Consider the following 17121-nt stretch of genomic DNA (forward strand, 5'->3'; position numbering starts at 1 on the left):
GCTTGGCTTCCGGTCCACCCTGCGCACTGACTGTGCCAAGTGGAGTGAGTGAGGAAGGCGACTCGCAGTCATTATAGCTTCCTTGAAAGCTGCTCTGTCAAACACGGATATTCGGCCGACAGACACTCTCAACCGCGTGGTCACGCGGCGGCGCCGGTGCAGGCGCCAGGCGTGCGTGACAGCCCCGGAGCAGCTGAGCTGCACCGCCACTCGCACGACACCAGACCATGTTATTTTTTTGCTTAGTTCCGCTTCTAAAAAAAGGTTTCTGTAGTTTTCCCAAACTCTTCCTCGCTGTTTGCTAAGCTAGCTTCGGATAAGCTTTTTTTTTCAGGCTGCCTGAGCCCATCCCAAATTAATTCCGCTGAAAGTTTTCCCTCGGCTGACCTCGCTCTTCAAATGCCCTTCTGAAACGGCGAGCCCGCACCCAATCGATTAGTGTGCCGACTCGCCTCTGCCTGGCTCCACGGTCTCCGGCTGATATGAAAGAGCCGGTCCAGGCGATACCTGCACCCGCATTCCTGCTGGACCCGTCAGCCCAGCGGGGCTTTGGGGGAACCGTGCCGTGGCGGGTCTCCGCTCGTGTCACCGCGCAGAAGCTGAAAAACCACCCCCCCTCGGCTGGCGTGGGGGGGGTGATCGGGGCTGTTCTCACACCTGCCCAGATGCCACTTGGAAATTCCTCCTGATGTGGGATTGAACCCTGCGGCCAACGGTGCCGCTGCTCCGGGATTACTGGCTGTTAGCCATTAGCCGTTAGCCGCCAGCTCACATCCCAGTTTGTCGTTTTTGCTGCCGCTATAACTTGACAAGCCTCTGAGTTACACACACACACACACACACACACACCACACACACACACACACACACACACACACACACACACCACACACACACACACACACACACACAAATTCACATTCATTAAGCAAATGCACAGCTGTTGGTGGGGGAAAAGCACATTTTCCTGGTGTTTTCCTGATTTATGGTGCAGCAGAGGTGTGAAATGGCGTGCGCGGTATATTAGTTATGTGCGTGACTGAGAGGACGGCAGCGTTTCCCCTCCTCGCCTCGTGATTTATGATTATTGCAAAAAAATGGGAAATTGAGTATATGAGAATAAGCGTATTACCTTATGATAATATAAGTAATTGTGGAGATTTAGGAGTCTGCAGAGGCCGCGTGTTGCATCTGGCGTCGGGGAAAATGGGAACGGCGGCTTATCAAGCTGAAATCGCTCTCCAAGCAGAGGTGACACATCGGTAAATTTGAATTTTGTGGCCAGTGGCTTCGTATTGTTTGGCGCTCGATATATTTGATGGTGTATCAGGGGGGATATGAAATGGACGAGTTATGAGATGTCATATTACTCAAGTTAAGCAGATGTGAAATATGGTCGCGTGCTAATATTGCTGCGATGTTTTTTTTTTTAATGCTGGCAGGGGGCAGAAAGATATTCCAAAGCTTTGCCACCTCTTTGGCCATAAAATGTCCATTTTATGTGGTTAAGTGAGTTTTCCTTATTATGCTTTCCTATTAATCTTGGGGGAGCTGATAAGGTTGAGAGGTCAGCTTTAAATGGATTGGGTTTCCTTGGATGTGCTCTCTTGCTCCAGAATGACTCTGAGCAGCGCTTTCAATCAACGCCGCCGCCTCTCGCTGTGGTAATGATGGCCGGGGCTTCATTAAGAAGCTCGTTAAGTCCCCTCGTTAAGCTCCAGGGCCGTTAAGACTTTGATTGTTTAATGGCTCTTCGTTATTGTGAGAAGCCGGGCTCCCACGGCGGTCCTGACCAGTCGGCCGTTCGGTCCAATTGGCCCCAGTCGCCCTGCAAGGTGGATGTGAACTCATGGTGTGGCTAAATTTAAAATTTAAAACAAACATCGTCACCCCGGAAACAAAAGTGTCATTTGTGTGGATCATCCTAAATGCCCCACCCCCAAAAAAGTCCTCAATTCAAGGCTGATCGTAGCCAATCATATCAGACAGGAGCTAAAATACAAGGGGAGCGCTAGCATTTTTAGCTCTGTTAACTTAAACATCCCGGGGAGACAGATAAACGGGAGGGAACGTTCCCAGCTAACCGCTGCACCGCAGCCATTAATTCATGCTATCACAAAATCTGTCTTTTGCGTTCGAGACAATTAAGATCTGCCAATCACGTAGCGGAGAACGATAAATCACTGTCCGGTGACTTTCTCCTCCTCCCAGCAAGCATCGGAAAACATCTGCAAGTGGCAGCGTGGCGGCACGCTCCGCAGAGGAAACCACTTCTGCTAGCTGCCAAGTAAAACGTCAACTTTAATAGCGCCTCTCGAACTCGGCGGCGGCACTTGCGAGCATGGACGGTTTCTTCCCGTGTTTTAGTAGATGAGCCTAATCAATCGTTTGCTAAACTCATCCCGCTCCGTGTCATTGTTGGATTTTCTGCTGCCGTGATAAAGGAGCGAACTTTAGCTTTCATTTCCGCGGCGGTCGGAATTGACGATTTCTTTCTTAGCGATAAACAACACTGTCAACATCCATACTTATCATCAACCCCCTGGAAAGCCGGCGTATCAACTCCATTTCCCCCTTGAAAAATGCCAATCATCAAAGTAAATGGATGTTCGGAGTAGCGCTGTTTTCCCATTTTATTTCCTCTCATGTGCTTCGTTGTTGCCATGCAACGACGGCTTTCCGAGACGAACCCCCAGCCCCTCTGCCGCCGACTCGGCTCTTCTTCCCTCTAAAGTCACATTGTCTCGCTCTCCTACAGGCAGGGGGCTAATTTAGGGCCCTGGCTGTAATCACAGTTAATGTTCCTTCCACATCGGTGGGGGGGCAATAAGATTGAATCCCGCTTCCTCCTGGCAGGCCACCGTGGTCAGAGAGGGAGGACGGAGTGGGCCCCTCCCCCCGTATTAGCTACGCTGGCGGCGTGAGGGGACGCTGGCCGCTCTGGGCTACGCCCTGATCCAATAAAGCTCCAGAGGAGATCGATACTTTCGTCCCGGCGCCGCCCACCCCTGCGCTGCCCTTCATACACATCTATTAGTTAGGGACTAATTGAAAGGCCTGCTGCTCGTTACTCCTTTGTTTTGGTGTGTTATTAAATATCCTGGGAGCTGCTGCCAGGAATGAGCGAGGCTCGAAGAGCAGAGGGGGGTTCTGGGATGTTGGGAGGACCGACCTGGACCTGTCAGAAATGTCAGAAGTCAACTCTGATTTCCGTTCTCTACTGTAACGACTTGCACCGGCGTTACATCACCCTCTGGGAGATCCATTTGGGTCCCTGAATCAGCTGCAGGGAGACGGTTGAGGACTTGTCCCCCCGCTATCTGAATTCTAACCACTAGACGCTGTCAGAGCTCCTCTGCTGTCCTTTAAATGTCATCAGGACGAAACACTGGGCTCATATCGACGTCTGGCATTGATCGTACGTACCAGCACTCGCAATCAAATTATTACTATTTTTTTAAAATTTTCATTTCAGAACCTTGACGTGTGTTCAAAACGGCCGTGCCACAGGGCGGCTTTGTGTGATTAAACTAGAAACTGCGTAGCATGTAGCCTGCTAGCACTGCTAGCCGTATTAGCTGTGCCGCTGTACAGTGGTGGAGCTCCGATACCACAGCCTGTAATAGATTTAAAGTCTAAAATGTTAGCATTTCCCTCCTGTAAAGTATCCTGGAGGTTGGAACCTGTGTGGGACACGTGTGAGAGGGTAATCTGAGTTCTGTCTCCACTCGCAGCCCTTTGCTGTTGTCTTTTCCTGTCAGACATGTCTGTAATATACATATTTCCCCTCTTTTTTCCCCTTCCCCTCCCAAACTTCCCCTCCTCTCACCTCCCGTAGCTCCACACCGACATGGACAGGAATGATGGACGCACCAAATATGTTCTCCGAGGCGAGGGAGCCGGCTCGGTCTTCGTGATAGATGAGAAGACAGGTAACATCCACGTCACCAAGCCGCTGGACCGCGAAGAGAAGGATGAGTACCGACTCATCGCCACGGCCACCGACAGGCTGACGGACCGCGCCCTGGAGCCTTCATCACAGTTCATCATTCGCGTGCAAGACATCAACGACAACCCTCCGGTCTTCGACGAGGGGCCCTACAGCGCCTCCGTGCCCGAGATGGCCAACATAGGTACTGCGGGCGGGAGTGTGTGAGTGAGTGTGTGTGTGCGGAGGGTAATTACGCGCTACGCCGTGGCTGTGGAGTCACACGTTTCTCTGACACCCAAAGCAGTCGCCATTTTCTGCCCTGTCACGCCGCCTCCCCCCTCCCCCGTTCCTCTTTTACAGGAGTCAATTTGTCGCCTCTGCCGGCGTCTCACGGGCAGGAAAACATTGACTTCCCATTATGCTGCTGTGTCAGAGGCGAGTGGCGGAGCACTGGAGGGCCGGCGCCGCTACGGCCATTAAAAAGGATATTATGACAGAGTTTGACATCCACTCCAACGTTTCATTTAACACTAAGAAAGAATGGACGCAAAACCTAGCTTGAGCAGAATAATCGGGCTTCAGGGGTGGAGTCACCTGATAATTCCACGGAAGACAACGGGGGACACGTCCTCCGATGTGGGCGCGGATTAACCCCGACGTCTCGGGGAGGAATTGGCGTCCGTTTGCTTGTTTGCTGGCGTCTGGCTGCAGCAGCTTTACGCTTTACATTTGCTGTTGAACCAAACACGAGCGCGTCGCTGCTGTCAGCGTCCCCAGAAAGATGGATGTCCCCTCTGACCGCAGCCCGACGCGGCGCTTTATTATTTCCACCTCAGAGGGGCGGTTTTATTCAGCGTCTCTGGAATCAGGTTTGATCGTGACGCCCGGAACAGTGCGGAATATCAGAGCAGAGGTGCTGGAGCTTCATCAAAAACAGCATTTAGGCGGCACTTTGGTACGAAATAAGAGAAATAACAGTAGACTTTTTCCAACCGAGCCATTTCCATCACTTCCTGTTAGCATTCCGCTCACGCTGCATCACGATTGATCAGAATGGAGCCGTAAATGGATGTTTTATGTTAAAAATGCTCCATTTCGGGCGGTTCGATACAGCACGCCGGACGGATGGATGGTTTTCAGAATACAAAGTGGAGTGTGTGAGGAAGAGGTGAGTAAATAAATCTGAAGACGGGGGAGGAAACGCCGCCGCCGCGCTCAACGCCACTCCAGCACGGTTCAAGGCTGCTGCAGCTCCGCGGCACAAAGCGAACGGAAACGTTCTCTGACCTGTATTTACATGAGCAGCTCCTCTCTTTAGCCTCACTGTTGCTCATTTTGTCACAGGTTGTTTTTTTTTTTAAATGTAGTTTTCAGGTTTAAAATCATACAGTAAGAAGGAAATGATGTCAATAAAGGACAGGGTGAGGAGCAGAGCGTGTTATAATTAAGAAACTCTTTGAGATTCAACATCCAGAGCGCGTTTCATTTTATTTTCCAACCTCATAACGATTCGAGTCGCTTCTTTGCTCCAAGCATTTTCCAAATTGCCGCCGCTAATAAACAGAGACTTAATAAAGTAAAAGAGAGTCGAAGCTGTTCAGGGTTTACGACACGCGTCCGCTCGACGTGTTAATAAAAAGCCTTTCGGCTCACTTCTCCTTCTCGGGGAGGCTGCAGACTCAGTAATGTTCTGCACACCTTTACTGCCCCTCCAGGAAAACCGCCCCGGAAGTGCTGACAACATGGGAGGAGCCGCTCAGAGCAGATGCAGAACACCTTCACGGAGGAAGCCAAGGTGTCCTTAAGTGCTAACCACAATAAATAATGAATAAATAATCCAGTCAATACTAAAACAGATCATTTTAGCCTCTCTGCTGGGCGAGAGAGGAAATGAAAGCATCCCTCTCTCCCCGAGCGCTGCAGACTGGAGCTGTGAGCCTGCAGAGCTCCTCCCCCAGGACAGGTTGCGTTGCTATGGTTTCTTTATATTTAGGCCACAGTCTTCCCTCAAATGTGCTACCTCCACACTTTGTGCCACAGGAACAGGCCGGCCGGGCGGCGCTTTTCACTTTTATTACCCTTTTGGCATGAAATTGCATCCCCGCGTGTTCGGAGCAGACAGAGGAAATTTCACGGCTGCTGTTGGAGGCTGTGAACACGCCAACCGTGCAGAACCCCCCCCCGCCCCCCAACCCCAAAATGGAATGCAGATGGGGATGCAGCGCAGGCAGGAACCGTGCTAGCTTGGATGAGCGGATGAGCTTAAATATTCCTGTCACAGATGGAGGTAGGAAGCATAAAAAGTTCCCCCCTCCTTGATTAGACACCTGTAGGGGGGGCGCTGCAGCAGAGCAGGATGCAGCCTGTAATTATGCAGTTTGAGTTAATATTACAGCGATAATACCTTTATGATTATCGTCATTATGCAGAAGTTTCTGCCAGACAACAGATGTTTTATTGACATTCTGTTCCCAGCCTGCTATACGTTCATCATCCGCCCCTGTGAGACACAAACCAACTCACACACCTCTCCTGGAAATTCTGAAATATGTTGTGATCCAAATTTCCCATTTACACTCCAGTAATATTGGATGTAGGGCTGACAGGGATGTGCTGACTGCTTTCACCTAAATCCTACATTTAATGATCACGATGCTGGAAATAACCTCATCCAGAGAGCTGTGGATGGTGATATCAGCGTCTTATCTTAGAGTGCACATTTCCGCCGCCCCCTGAGATGCGAGTCAAAGAGAAACATTGTTTTCCTCTCCAGGGGCACGCGTGACATTTTAAGGAATGGCCTGGGTTCGGAGCGCGGGGCTTTCAGGCTGACTTCACATCATTTGCCCCCCTCTGACGGGTGGAAGAGAAATCTGCTCCTTAACCTGTAGCAGATTATCGAGACTTTTATGGAGGCTTTAAACCACAAGTCGGTCAATTAATATTATGTTGATCTCACCTCCAACAACTGGCGGTCAGCTCAAATCTAAATTCATTTCCTCAAGCCTGAGACGTTCCCTCGCTTCCCTTTTAAAATGTTTACAATCTCAGGACAATCTCAGGGTTTTAAGACCCCTGTATTCTGCTAATTTGGCCCTCTTCCTCCCCAGAAGATGGTGCAGGGTGATAACTCTCATTCAGATGTTCCAGAGTTTGTTACATCATAATTTAATGTAACTGGAGCACTTTGGATTGTGTAACTCCACACAAAGAAATTTAATCACTTGAGCACACAAAGAAGTGCATAATTCCAGACCAGCTGAGAGAGAGAGAGACAGCTCTCATTTCAGAGAGCGAGGAGGAAAATTTCCATTCATATTCATGGCGCGCGCGCCGCGCTGCTTCTGCGGGACCCTTTCCAATGAAGAGCGCTTTTCTTTGCTCATTAGGAAAATGTTTGCTGCTTGTAAACAGGACGAGGCGCCGACATGATTGACCATAACTGAAACCTGCCCCTGACTCCACCTGAGAGTCGCCGCGGCGCATGCTAAAAGCCTCGTTTCCATATTGTGCCGCGCACCTCTTTTTTCTTCTTATAATTAGCTGTTGAAACTCACCTGCACTTTCGCTCCCCGTCCATGCTCGCGCCCACACTTGGCAGGAGGGAGTCCCAAGCTGGAGCCGCGGAGCCAAGCCTCCAAAATAAATACTTGAGCTTATATTCGGAGCAGATGCGGCTAATCTTTCAAAGGTTTGTTGTGAAAATGTGAATTAGTCACACGTTCAGCCGAAGACGAGCTAAGCTAGTTTGTAGGAGGACGGCGGCGCGGGCAGCAGACTACATGGAGACCGTAAAAAAAATTTATCTGAGAACCAGAACTATAAATCTGAGAGGAGAGACAATTTTGGCCTCCTTTCAAAATGAGCATCGGACACGCACGTGCTCATTAACACAAGTGTTCACACTGGTCACTATCTCAGTTTATCTGGGTAAATGTGTCTATAACTCCTGGCTTGGAATGCGTTAGCAGCCACTAGCAAGAAGCAGAGGCAGGTTTGGACGTGTGTGTGTCACACTCGTACCTCAAAATGTCTCCATTATTAGTCAGAGCATGTCTACAGCAGGTCCCTCCACCATTAGAGTGGCTCCTGTTTTCAAGAGCACTCTTGTACTTTAGAAGCACTAAATGCTGCTTTCGGGAAAAATCCGAATTAGGTCAAACCATTCAGAATAATTTCCCACTAAACGGGAGGTGGAGGTGGGGGCGGGGGTGGGGGTGGGGGGTTGATGGACAGCTGTCGCTTCACAAACACGGTCTTCACACGTTCTCGTCTTCGTCATCAGCAGAGTTTAATATTCTGCTACACGTGCGACAGAGGCAGTGGTGCTAGGAGGGTCCAATCAAAGACCTGTAAAACGTGGTGTGTGTGTGTGTGTGTGTGTGTGTGTGTGTGTGTGTGTGTGTGTGTGAGATGTCGCCTCATCTGATGCCACACAACGCCGGCTTCTTCTGATTTGTGCCTGCAGAGCGTTTTGCGTTGTCCTCGACATCTCGCCAGATGCGTAATCTGGGTGAGTGACGTCTAACGTTTAACCTTGAGAGCGAATATTAAAAGTCCCAACGTTTTTATCTCCTTTCACTCACTGTTTGATGACGGGGGGAGCAGCATTCCAGACGGGCGCGCGGCGCTCTGAATATTTGATCCTCGCCGAGTGTGACTAGCTGTGCAACACGGTTGACGGGCCGCATACCAATGCTGTTGCACCCGCCTCGGACTTGTTGCGTCAACCTCACAGCCAAAACGTTTGATCCCTGGACTGTGCTTGGTTTTTTTTGTTTTTTTCCACTTATCACGTATGACCTGTGTCCTCTGCTCACATCTACAGCGAAGGGACGTTTCAAAGGGAGGCTCTTTGTTGTGCTAGCGCGAGTTCAGAGCTTTGAACTGGAGACAGAAAAGCGCTGCCGTGCAGTGTGTTTTTGTGACATTGAGAAAGGCATCGACATCTTAAAATCCAAGGAAAAAGACCGACATCCTCTATTCTACAGTCGCTCGGGTCCGTATGTCATTTATATTTTGGATCCAGTTAGTTCTAATTATTATTAAGGTTCTTTAAGTCATTCAAAAGCTTTCGTACTTGGAGAAAATCTCTGATCAGGACACAAAAATGTGTCAGTTTGTTAATTCAAGCACATCAGTCAGTGAAGGTTTCCTGCTAATGGACGGTGTGCCCAAGTTTGTGCAGCGATGTACCATCTGTGGCCCGCAAGCCTCAGGTTGCCAACCTCTGTTTGCACTTTAAATCAAAGCGGACAGAGGAGCTAATTAACCTGGAGCAGGGTTCATTGTTTCCTCTTTTATCTCGCCGTACCTTCCACCCCCTCCCCTATCTTCTCCCGGATGAGTTTGTCATGGCTTTGGTCAGAAATAAAGTTACAGCTACTCCCATAAATCCTCCTTTTTTATTCTTATCTCATCCGGCTCCGATTCCATTCGGAAAAGTCGTTCCGCCCCTTTGCCTCACTATTGACAAATGTGAATAGCCTGCATATGAAATGTGTTTCCTCTATCGAGTTTTTAAATTTTCCTCGACAATTTAAAAGCTAACACCCCTTTGAAAATTGGTGCTCCTCAAGCTGGAGAGCCGATTTAAGGGAGCGGGAGGGTACGCGGAGGCCGCTGAAGAGGCAGGTGGTCCGACGGAGAGACAGCGCTAAAGGGAATTGGAGACGTAGGGAAAGAGAAATGAAGTGAGACAGGAAGCTGAAAGAGGTTGGGGCGAGGGAGGTGAGTGGGCACCAGCTCAGAGGGTGGTGAGTAAAATATTAGTCACACGGTCGTCTGAATGAGGCTGAAAATGGAGTGGGCGATTTTGACTGGATCTAAAACATTCTAATGCTCTTAAAGCGCTGCTGCTTCCTGTTGCTGTCGTTTGGTCTGACTCTTTCTTTCCTCCTTTTCCACTGCCTCCTTGCCCGCCTGTTGCCCCGGCCTTCCCTTCCTTCCCTTCCTTCCCGCCCTTCAGGCACGTCCATAATCCAGGTGACGGCGACGGACGCCGATGACCCAACCTATGGGAACAGCGCCAAGCTGGTGTACACGCTGGTGCAGGGCCAGCAGTACTTCTCCGTGGATCCCCAGACAGGTGAGCGTGCGCTCAGAACCACCCTCCATTTGGTCATTTTAGCCTCCCGTCTTGGGGTAATTGTTGAAATTCCATTTTTTTAAAGTCTAATGCTTTTGGTTTTATTTCGACCGTCATCGGTTCAGGTGGGTCACGGGTGGTCGCCACTTGCGCTGTGCTCGCCGGGCCTCGGTAATTGATTGCTTTGACATACAGGGACCTTTGTGGCGAGCAAACGGCGGCACTTTCTGAAATGTTAATTGGGATGTACGATATTGGAGCCGTGTGCTGACAGTCTAAACCTGCCAGCTCCCTCGTCTTCAGTCACCCACCTTCTCCATGGTTCGGCTCAAACCTTCAAACTCATGCACGAGGCCTGTGCCCCGCCCGCTTACTTGTTAGCATTCGGCGGGACTCACCCCGAGCAACCCCAGCACGCCGAATTTGGCTGCGTGAGTGCAAACCACACCCACCAATCAGCTGAGGTTGAACAAGGCGATCGATGTTCAATGGCTGCGTTTTGGTGCCGTTGAAGAGTGAGAGAGGCAGAATTGGATTTTATGCTCTGTCAGCATGTCTGCCTGTCAGCGGTGGGTGATTTATCTTTGTGTGTGTGTGTGTGTGTGTGGGTGTGTGTGGGTGCACCATCAGGGGGACATTAGGTAATATATTTTCGCTGTCAAATGGGGAGTGAGCGTCTCCCAAAATGTCAGAAAAGCTGTCAGATTATCAGCCAAAGCAGTCGTGTCTCCAGCCGGATGAGAGCGGGGGCCGACGCCGTCCCGCAGGCTTTAGGCGGGATTCAAGAGCCTCTGACGTCTAAGAAGTAGCTGATCCGTCAATTAGACGTGAACGATTTTGCTTTATGAAAGCCAGTGGTTTTCCGAGCGCCCACAACTTGATTTTTTGTCTCGGCCTGCGATGGTGACGGATGAGCCGCGACAGCTTTATGACAGTCTGGAGCAGCCGTTTATGCTGAGGTGCAAAAGCAACAGCTCCATCATGGCAATGAAGACGCCTGGAGTGTCGCAGTTAAGGCCGCCTTTAAATTATGGGACTTTTGTACTCTGCTCTAGGATTTTTCCCCCTCTATGTACCTCCACCTCCTCAACACCGCTGTTGCCATGGTTACGGGCCATGCAAAATATACCCTAAACAGTGTATCAGTGTTTCCAAAAGACAACAAAATCAAATATTAAAGTACTTCTCCCATAAGTATCAATCTCAGCGCTACAATAACAGCGATTATTGGTAAGGACGTCATTAATCCTGCATCAAGAGGGGAAAGGTTTGTATATTCAGAGAACTACCTGCAGTCATTCCTGTCCAGCGCTGAATAGCGCGAAATGACTCGCCAAAATAACGCAATTTCCAGTCTTTTTCTTTCTCGTATCCATGACACAAATAGAGGAATCCATTCATGTAAAAATGATTTCACATAATTCGCCCCATGAAGGCTTTTAGCCACCAGCGTCTGAAGCGACAGGCAGGAAAGCTGCTGGTGCACGAGAAGCACGTGCACGTATTATTCTAAACTCACCAACATGTGCCGCCGCAGTCGGGATTTTGGTTGTGAGTATTTATGTCAAGTCCTCTGGCATTGCTCTTGATTTAATTCACTTATTAGGCACTTACATGGACATTAGCGAGAATTAGATGTCTGTTATTTGCCACCTAAACGCCTCCTTTGACTGGCAGGTATTCTCCGCACGGCCGTGCCTGACATGGACAGAGAGACCCAGGACCAGTACCTGGTGCTCCTCCAGGCCAAGGACATGGGGGGACACCTGGGTGGACTCTCCGGGACCACCACCGTCACCGTCAAGCTCACCGACGTCAACGACAACCCTCCGCGCTTCACCCAGAGTGAGTTTTCTTCCCCCCAGTGTGAGTGTGTGTGTGTGTGTGTGTGTGTGTGGTGTGTGGGGGGGGGGGGGGTCAGGAGAAGACGGCACGGAACAATAATTATTCTGTGACGTGTCGGAATAATGATCCGCTGACGGGAGCTGTCAGCGGCTACAGCAGGGACGTTTACTGCTTGGCTGCGTGCGTGTTTGAACTCTCTGATTTCACGGCTTAGAGAAAACAAACTTCTGCATTCCAGCATAAACAGGGAGTTTGTTTTGCACCAGGAGGCAGCAGCGTTCCCGGACCTTTCTGACCTGCAGGCCCTGTCAGGATTTTCGCAGCAGCAATCTGGCAGCGGAGACCCCTGCAGGGCTGCAGAGTGCCTCATCAAACATTCAGACCGGGATTTCTCCTGCCTCTGCAGCGATCTATTAGCTGCTGCCAATTCCAGTGGTGCGTTCGGATTACAGGACATAATCCGACAGGGCCGAGCTAATTGACTTCCTAAATAAATCTGCGATAATGTTGGGCTTCTTTTTAATTCTTTGTCTTCTTAAGCAAACTGAGTTTAGAGCTGAACTGTTGGTGGAATATTATCAGATCAGTGTAAAGAAAACTTGAATCAAGCGACTCATTTGCATGATGGCTGCTGGTCAGCACGGATATTATGTAATCGATGAGTAATTAGGCGCCATTGTCCCGTCTGAGCACATCTGCGTGGATCCTTGGTGCACGTGCGCTGCTCCCGCTGGTCGCTTTCTCCTCGGTGCTTGTTGCGAAGAGCTGCAGTGATTTCTGTAATGGCTGGACTTTCTCACATTTTATCTAAATAAGGCCGAGAGGCTTCTGTCGTTAACACTTGTTTGTGAATGGGAAGGAGAAGCCGCCCGAAAAGCCACCGAATCTGTAATTACCGGAGGGCAGCGTGACAGATCGGTCATGGCGGTAGCGCTAATGTACACCATGTTTTTCAGTTTCACGCAGCCAAACCCAAAGTGCAACCAAGGTCACATCACAAATAAAGGAAATTAACATGAAAAATACCCGCTGTCAGACTCCTGGCTGGAGGCAGCGAGGTGTGTTTTTCTAATAACAGCATAATTACTGCCTTTCAATGATGCCTGAATTTAGCATAATTACATTAATCCCATTTGAATTAAACCTGATGCCTGTTGATATAAAGCCGCTTTGTTGTTGTCCTTACAGTTTAAACTGTGCACGTTAAATTCAGCCAGGCCATAAAATAGCAACTCTGTGTCCAGATGTACACGCCGCCGCCAGATTTAGCGCTGCGATCAGATTAATCTCAGGGGAGCTCATCATGATTATTTGCAAAACCCCATCCTGAATTTTCAAGAAAAAAACTCATTCCTCAAGCAGACCAGCAGGGGGCGCTTGCTTGTTTTTCGATATCGGCGAGCGGGACACGTGTACGCGCGATACTCTCAGCGTGACGGCGTGTTCGTCTTGGCAGATACTGTATGCAGAACTCTTCATTTTCGCCAACGCAAGAGTCTGTTTGCTGCTGGGATTTATGGGTAATGGCTGCAGACACAGATGGAGATAATTATGCAGATGAAACTTTAGGCTCGTTTGTTGACTGATGTCTTGATCTAAACTGGTGAACTCGACAGTGTCCTGGTTTTTGCCCCGACAGAGACAGCTGAAAGCTCCCTTCTTGTATCGCAGCATCGTATTTAACATTCCGAAACATCTGTGACTGGAATCGGACTTGATCCACCTGTGAGAAAGCCCCCAGCTTCTGTCGTCTTTTCGTTCATTCCTTACAGCTCTTAAAAACATCATTTACACTTTAATAGGTTTGTGAAATATCTGTTACAAAGAGAATAAATCTGTTTACTACGATGTTGTTCTCGTTCCCGGGTCCTTAAATAACAGTGCCGTTGCCTCGGCTTCACACACCTCCGTAGCCCCCCAGGAGCAACAAGGACAGGAAGGCTGTGTCGGAATTAAGATGGAAGGAAATTATCAGCAGTTTGTTAGCAACGTTCATGTTGGCACTGAAACACTTCAGAAGCTCTGACACCATCACGCCGTGGTAATTATCTCTGGATAATTATGGATGGATGGATGGATGGATGGGTTGATGGATGGATGGATGGATGGATGGATGGATGGATGGATGGATGGATGGATGGATGGATAGATAGATGGGTGGATGGGTGGATGGATGGGTGGATGGATGGATGGATGGATGGATGGGTGGGTGGATGGATGGATGGATGGGTGGATGGATGGATGGGTGGATGGATGGATGGATGGATGGATGGGTGGGTGGGTGGATGGATGGATGGCTGGGTGGATGGGTGGCTGGGTGGCTGGCTGGATGGATGGTGGCTGGCTGGATGGATGGATGGATGGGTGGGTGGAAGGATGGATGGGTGGTGGATGGATGGATGGTGGATGGGTGGATGGCTGGCTGGGTGGGTGGATGGCTGGATGGGTGGCTGGCTGGCTGGCTGGGTGGGTGGCTGGATGGCTGGGTGGATGGCTGGATGGATGGCTGGATGGATGGGTGGCTGGCTGGCTGGTGGCTGGGTGGCTGGATGGCTGGCTGGCTGGCTGGGTGGCTGGCTGGCTGGATGGCTGGCTGGGTGGCTGGCTGGCTGGCTGGATGGCTGGGTGGGTGGCTGGCTGGCTGGGTGGCTGGGTGGCTGGCTGGGTGGCTGCTGGCTGGCTGGCTGGCTGGGTCGGTGGCTGGCTGGGTGGCTGGCTGGGTGGCTGGCTGGCTGCTGGCTGGCTGGGTGGCTGGCTCGGTGGCTGGGTGGGTGGTGGCTGGCTGGCTGGCTGGCTGGCTGCTGGCTGGCTGGCTGGCTGGCTGGGTGGCTGGGTGGTGGGTGGCTGGCTGGCTGGCTGGCTGGCTGGCTGCCTCCTGGCTGGCTGCCTCCTGGCTGGGTGGGTGGGTGGGTGGCTGGCTGGCTGGCTGGCTGGCTGGGTGGCTGGGTGGGTGGGTGGCTGGCTGGCTGGCTGGCTGGCTGCCTCCTGGCTGGCTGCCTCCTGGCTGGGTGGCTGGCTGGCTGCTGGCTGGCTGGCTGGCTGGGTGGGTGGGTGGCTGGCTGGCTGGCTGGCTGGATGGATGGCTGGCTGGGTGGGTGGGTGGATGGATGGATGGATGAATAATGGATGGATGGGTCAGCTCACCTCCTCCTCATTTTTCTGACTACCTCTGATCAAATGGATCTCGCGTGGTCTCCTGGTTAGGCCACGCCTCCTCGTTAGGCCACGCCTCTTCTCCCCGCCTCTCCCCCTCAGATCCAACCGTCCCGCTGCTCAACTCAATTCCACGCGGAGGTTTCTGGAAGCTTTCTCCAAATCCAGCCTCCCAAGGTCAGCGCTGCTCTTCCTCTGTGGTGCCGAGCAGAGAGCAGATTACAGCAGGTACATTCGTGCACGTTAGCGCTCAAACAGGCGCCGCTGCTCCTGCTGTGTGGGCCTGATTCTCCACGGCGCCATAGAATTCTCTCCGCCCAAACGTGATTCCAGGACCTAAGTGGGTTGGTTGCGTGTATGATTTTGAATCCTGTTGAGGGATTTCTGCAGGCGGCGGCGGGGGGCCGTGGGCGGCGGCGCCCGCTGTCGGCGCCTTTTGGTGCGATGATGAAGGGGCCGCGTTGCTCATTATCAAACGGCTCAGCTGCATTGTGCTCCAAGTGTGTTTGGAATGCATCATTTATAGGGTCCGGCCCCGTGCGCGCTCCAGGAATGACGATCATTTCATTTTCCATGCATAAGGAATTGGCTCTTCAAAGGTGGCAGCTTGTGGGACATTTTCAGATGTCGGACACTTATTGTTATAGATTATTTTGTCCAGGGACAATCGGTGCTTTTCCTGTTTCTCTCCTTAACTCGCTGTAGCAAACGAGAGCAGATTCCATTGCTTCGGCAGTAAATTCCCATTTTTGCCCCTAATTGCCACCAGGCATTGTGGGATACGTAGTTGGCTAATTGCCTGAACATAAACAAGGGTGGGAAGAATCAAATTCCATCTGGAATGATCCACGTCCTGTTGGAAAGCTCCAGCGTTCTCCATGGGGAAATGAAGATGGTGGCATTTTCCACGTCATCTTTGTATGGCTGATATGGAATTTCATAGCCTTGATTCCATGTCATTTATTCATACATATTTCCCATGTTTACTCCAGCTGAATAATTTATGGCTGTCTGTTCTCAGAGATGAATTCTCTAAGGGAATAAACACCAGAGCTTCGGCTCCACTGTACCTAAAAATACGATGACCAGTTACTATAATGCCAAGAATTCCCTATCCTGTGTGAAGTGGGTTGTTTGGGAATTACAGTCAGGTACTGAGGTACACCAGAAATATGAGGATAATTACGTTTAAGAAAAGGAATTCTATTGTAGTGCAAATGATATTTTCTGTCGAATCCCCTCCCAATAAAAGCAGCAAACATGGTTAATTAATGTTCCCTCCTCGGCTCTCAACAAAACAGAATACAAATAACGCCTTTTAATTTCCGGGACGCCGGCAAAGGAGTCGATGGAATATTCGCCTCGAATTCTGAAGAGCAAAGGTGGAGACGCACGCGAACCAACCTCCAGAAGCCAAAACTCCGTCCTGCCTTCACAGTCCATCAGACAGGTTCGCACGAGTCCTCTTTGGGCGCCGCAGAATCCATCCCAACGCCACCAAAACAGCTCCCAATGATTCCATTCCAGCCGGTAATCCTGTCTCTTTCTGGCACCGTCGTTTAAAGTAACGCAGTCAAGGAGGCAGTCGAATGCTGGGAGGCTGAAGTTCTCAATTCAAGTGGACGTGTTTTGTGTTTTTGTTGTGCACTTGAAACAGTGTATCCATGGCAACCGCTAGGCACGCACAGAGAGGAACCTCTGTCCATGCAGACGTCCAATAGACATATAGGGCCTCTCAACAGTCCTATTTTTGTGTTTGACGACAGCTTTAGAGAACCTTAAACGCAGGTCCTTGGTTTGATTCCGCGCGTTCGCCAAATTCTTTGTCACGCTAACGAACCCGAAGCACTTTTGCTCGTTTTCGCTCGTGGCTTTTCATGGGACGACACGTAATACGTTCTTTACTCCTGTTGAATGGAGAACTTAGATCTCGGGTGGATGCCGCAGAAAAGAGATTCTCCGTCTTTGAGCGATTTCCGCTCGTCCGTATTCCGATGCCGGCCGTGCCTGTTACTTTACATCTGTCTAATTCCGCACGCGTAAAATGGAATTAGCTCCGTCATCTCGTACCCGTCCCTGACAGCTGTACGCTCATTCTCCCACC

General features: G+C 50.5%; 1 protein-coding gene across 2 annotated transcripts in view; it reads left to right on the plus strand.

Annotated features, from left to right (window-relative positions):
* Nucleotides 1-17121, plus strand: part of LOC130538571 (cadherin-24) — a 99745-nt gene that overhangs the window by 51744 nt on the left and 30880 nt on the right. For both annotated transcript variants that reach the window (XM_057056299.1, XM_057056300.1), the window contains 3 exons: nucleotides 3839-4133; nucleotides 9900-10019; nucleotides 11697-11864. In XM_057056299.1, the coding sequence (XP_056912279.1) occupies nucleotides 3839-4133; nucleotides 9900-10019; nucleotides 11697-11864 (583 nt within the window). The remainder of the gene's footprint in view (nucleotides 1-3838; nucleotides 4134-9899; nucleotides 10020-11696; nucleotides 11865-17121) is intronic.

This window comes from Takifugu flavidus, chromosome 15, assembly GCF_003711565.1.
Source record: "Takifugu flavidus isolate HTHZ2018 chromosome 15, ASM371156v2, whole genome shotgun sequence".
Lineage (NCBI taxonomy): Eukaryota > Metazoa > Chordata > Actinopteri > Tetraodontiformes > Tetraodontidae > Takifugu > Takifugu flavidus.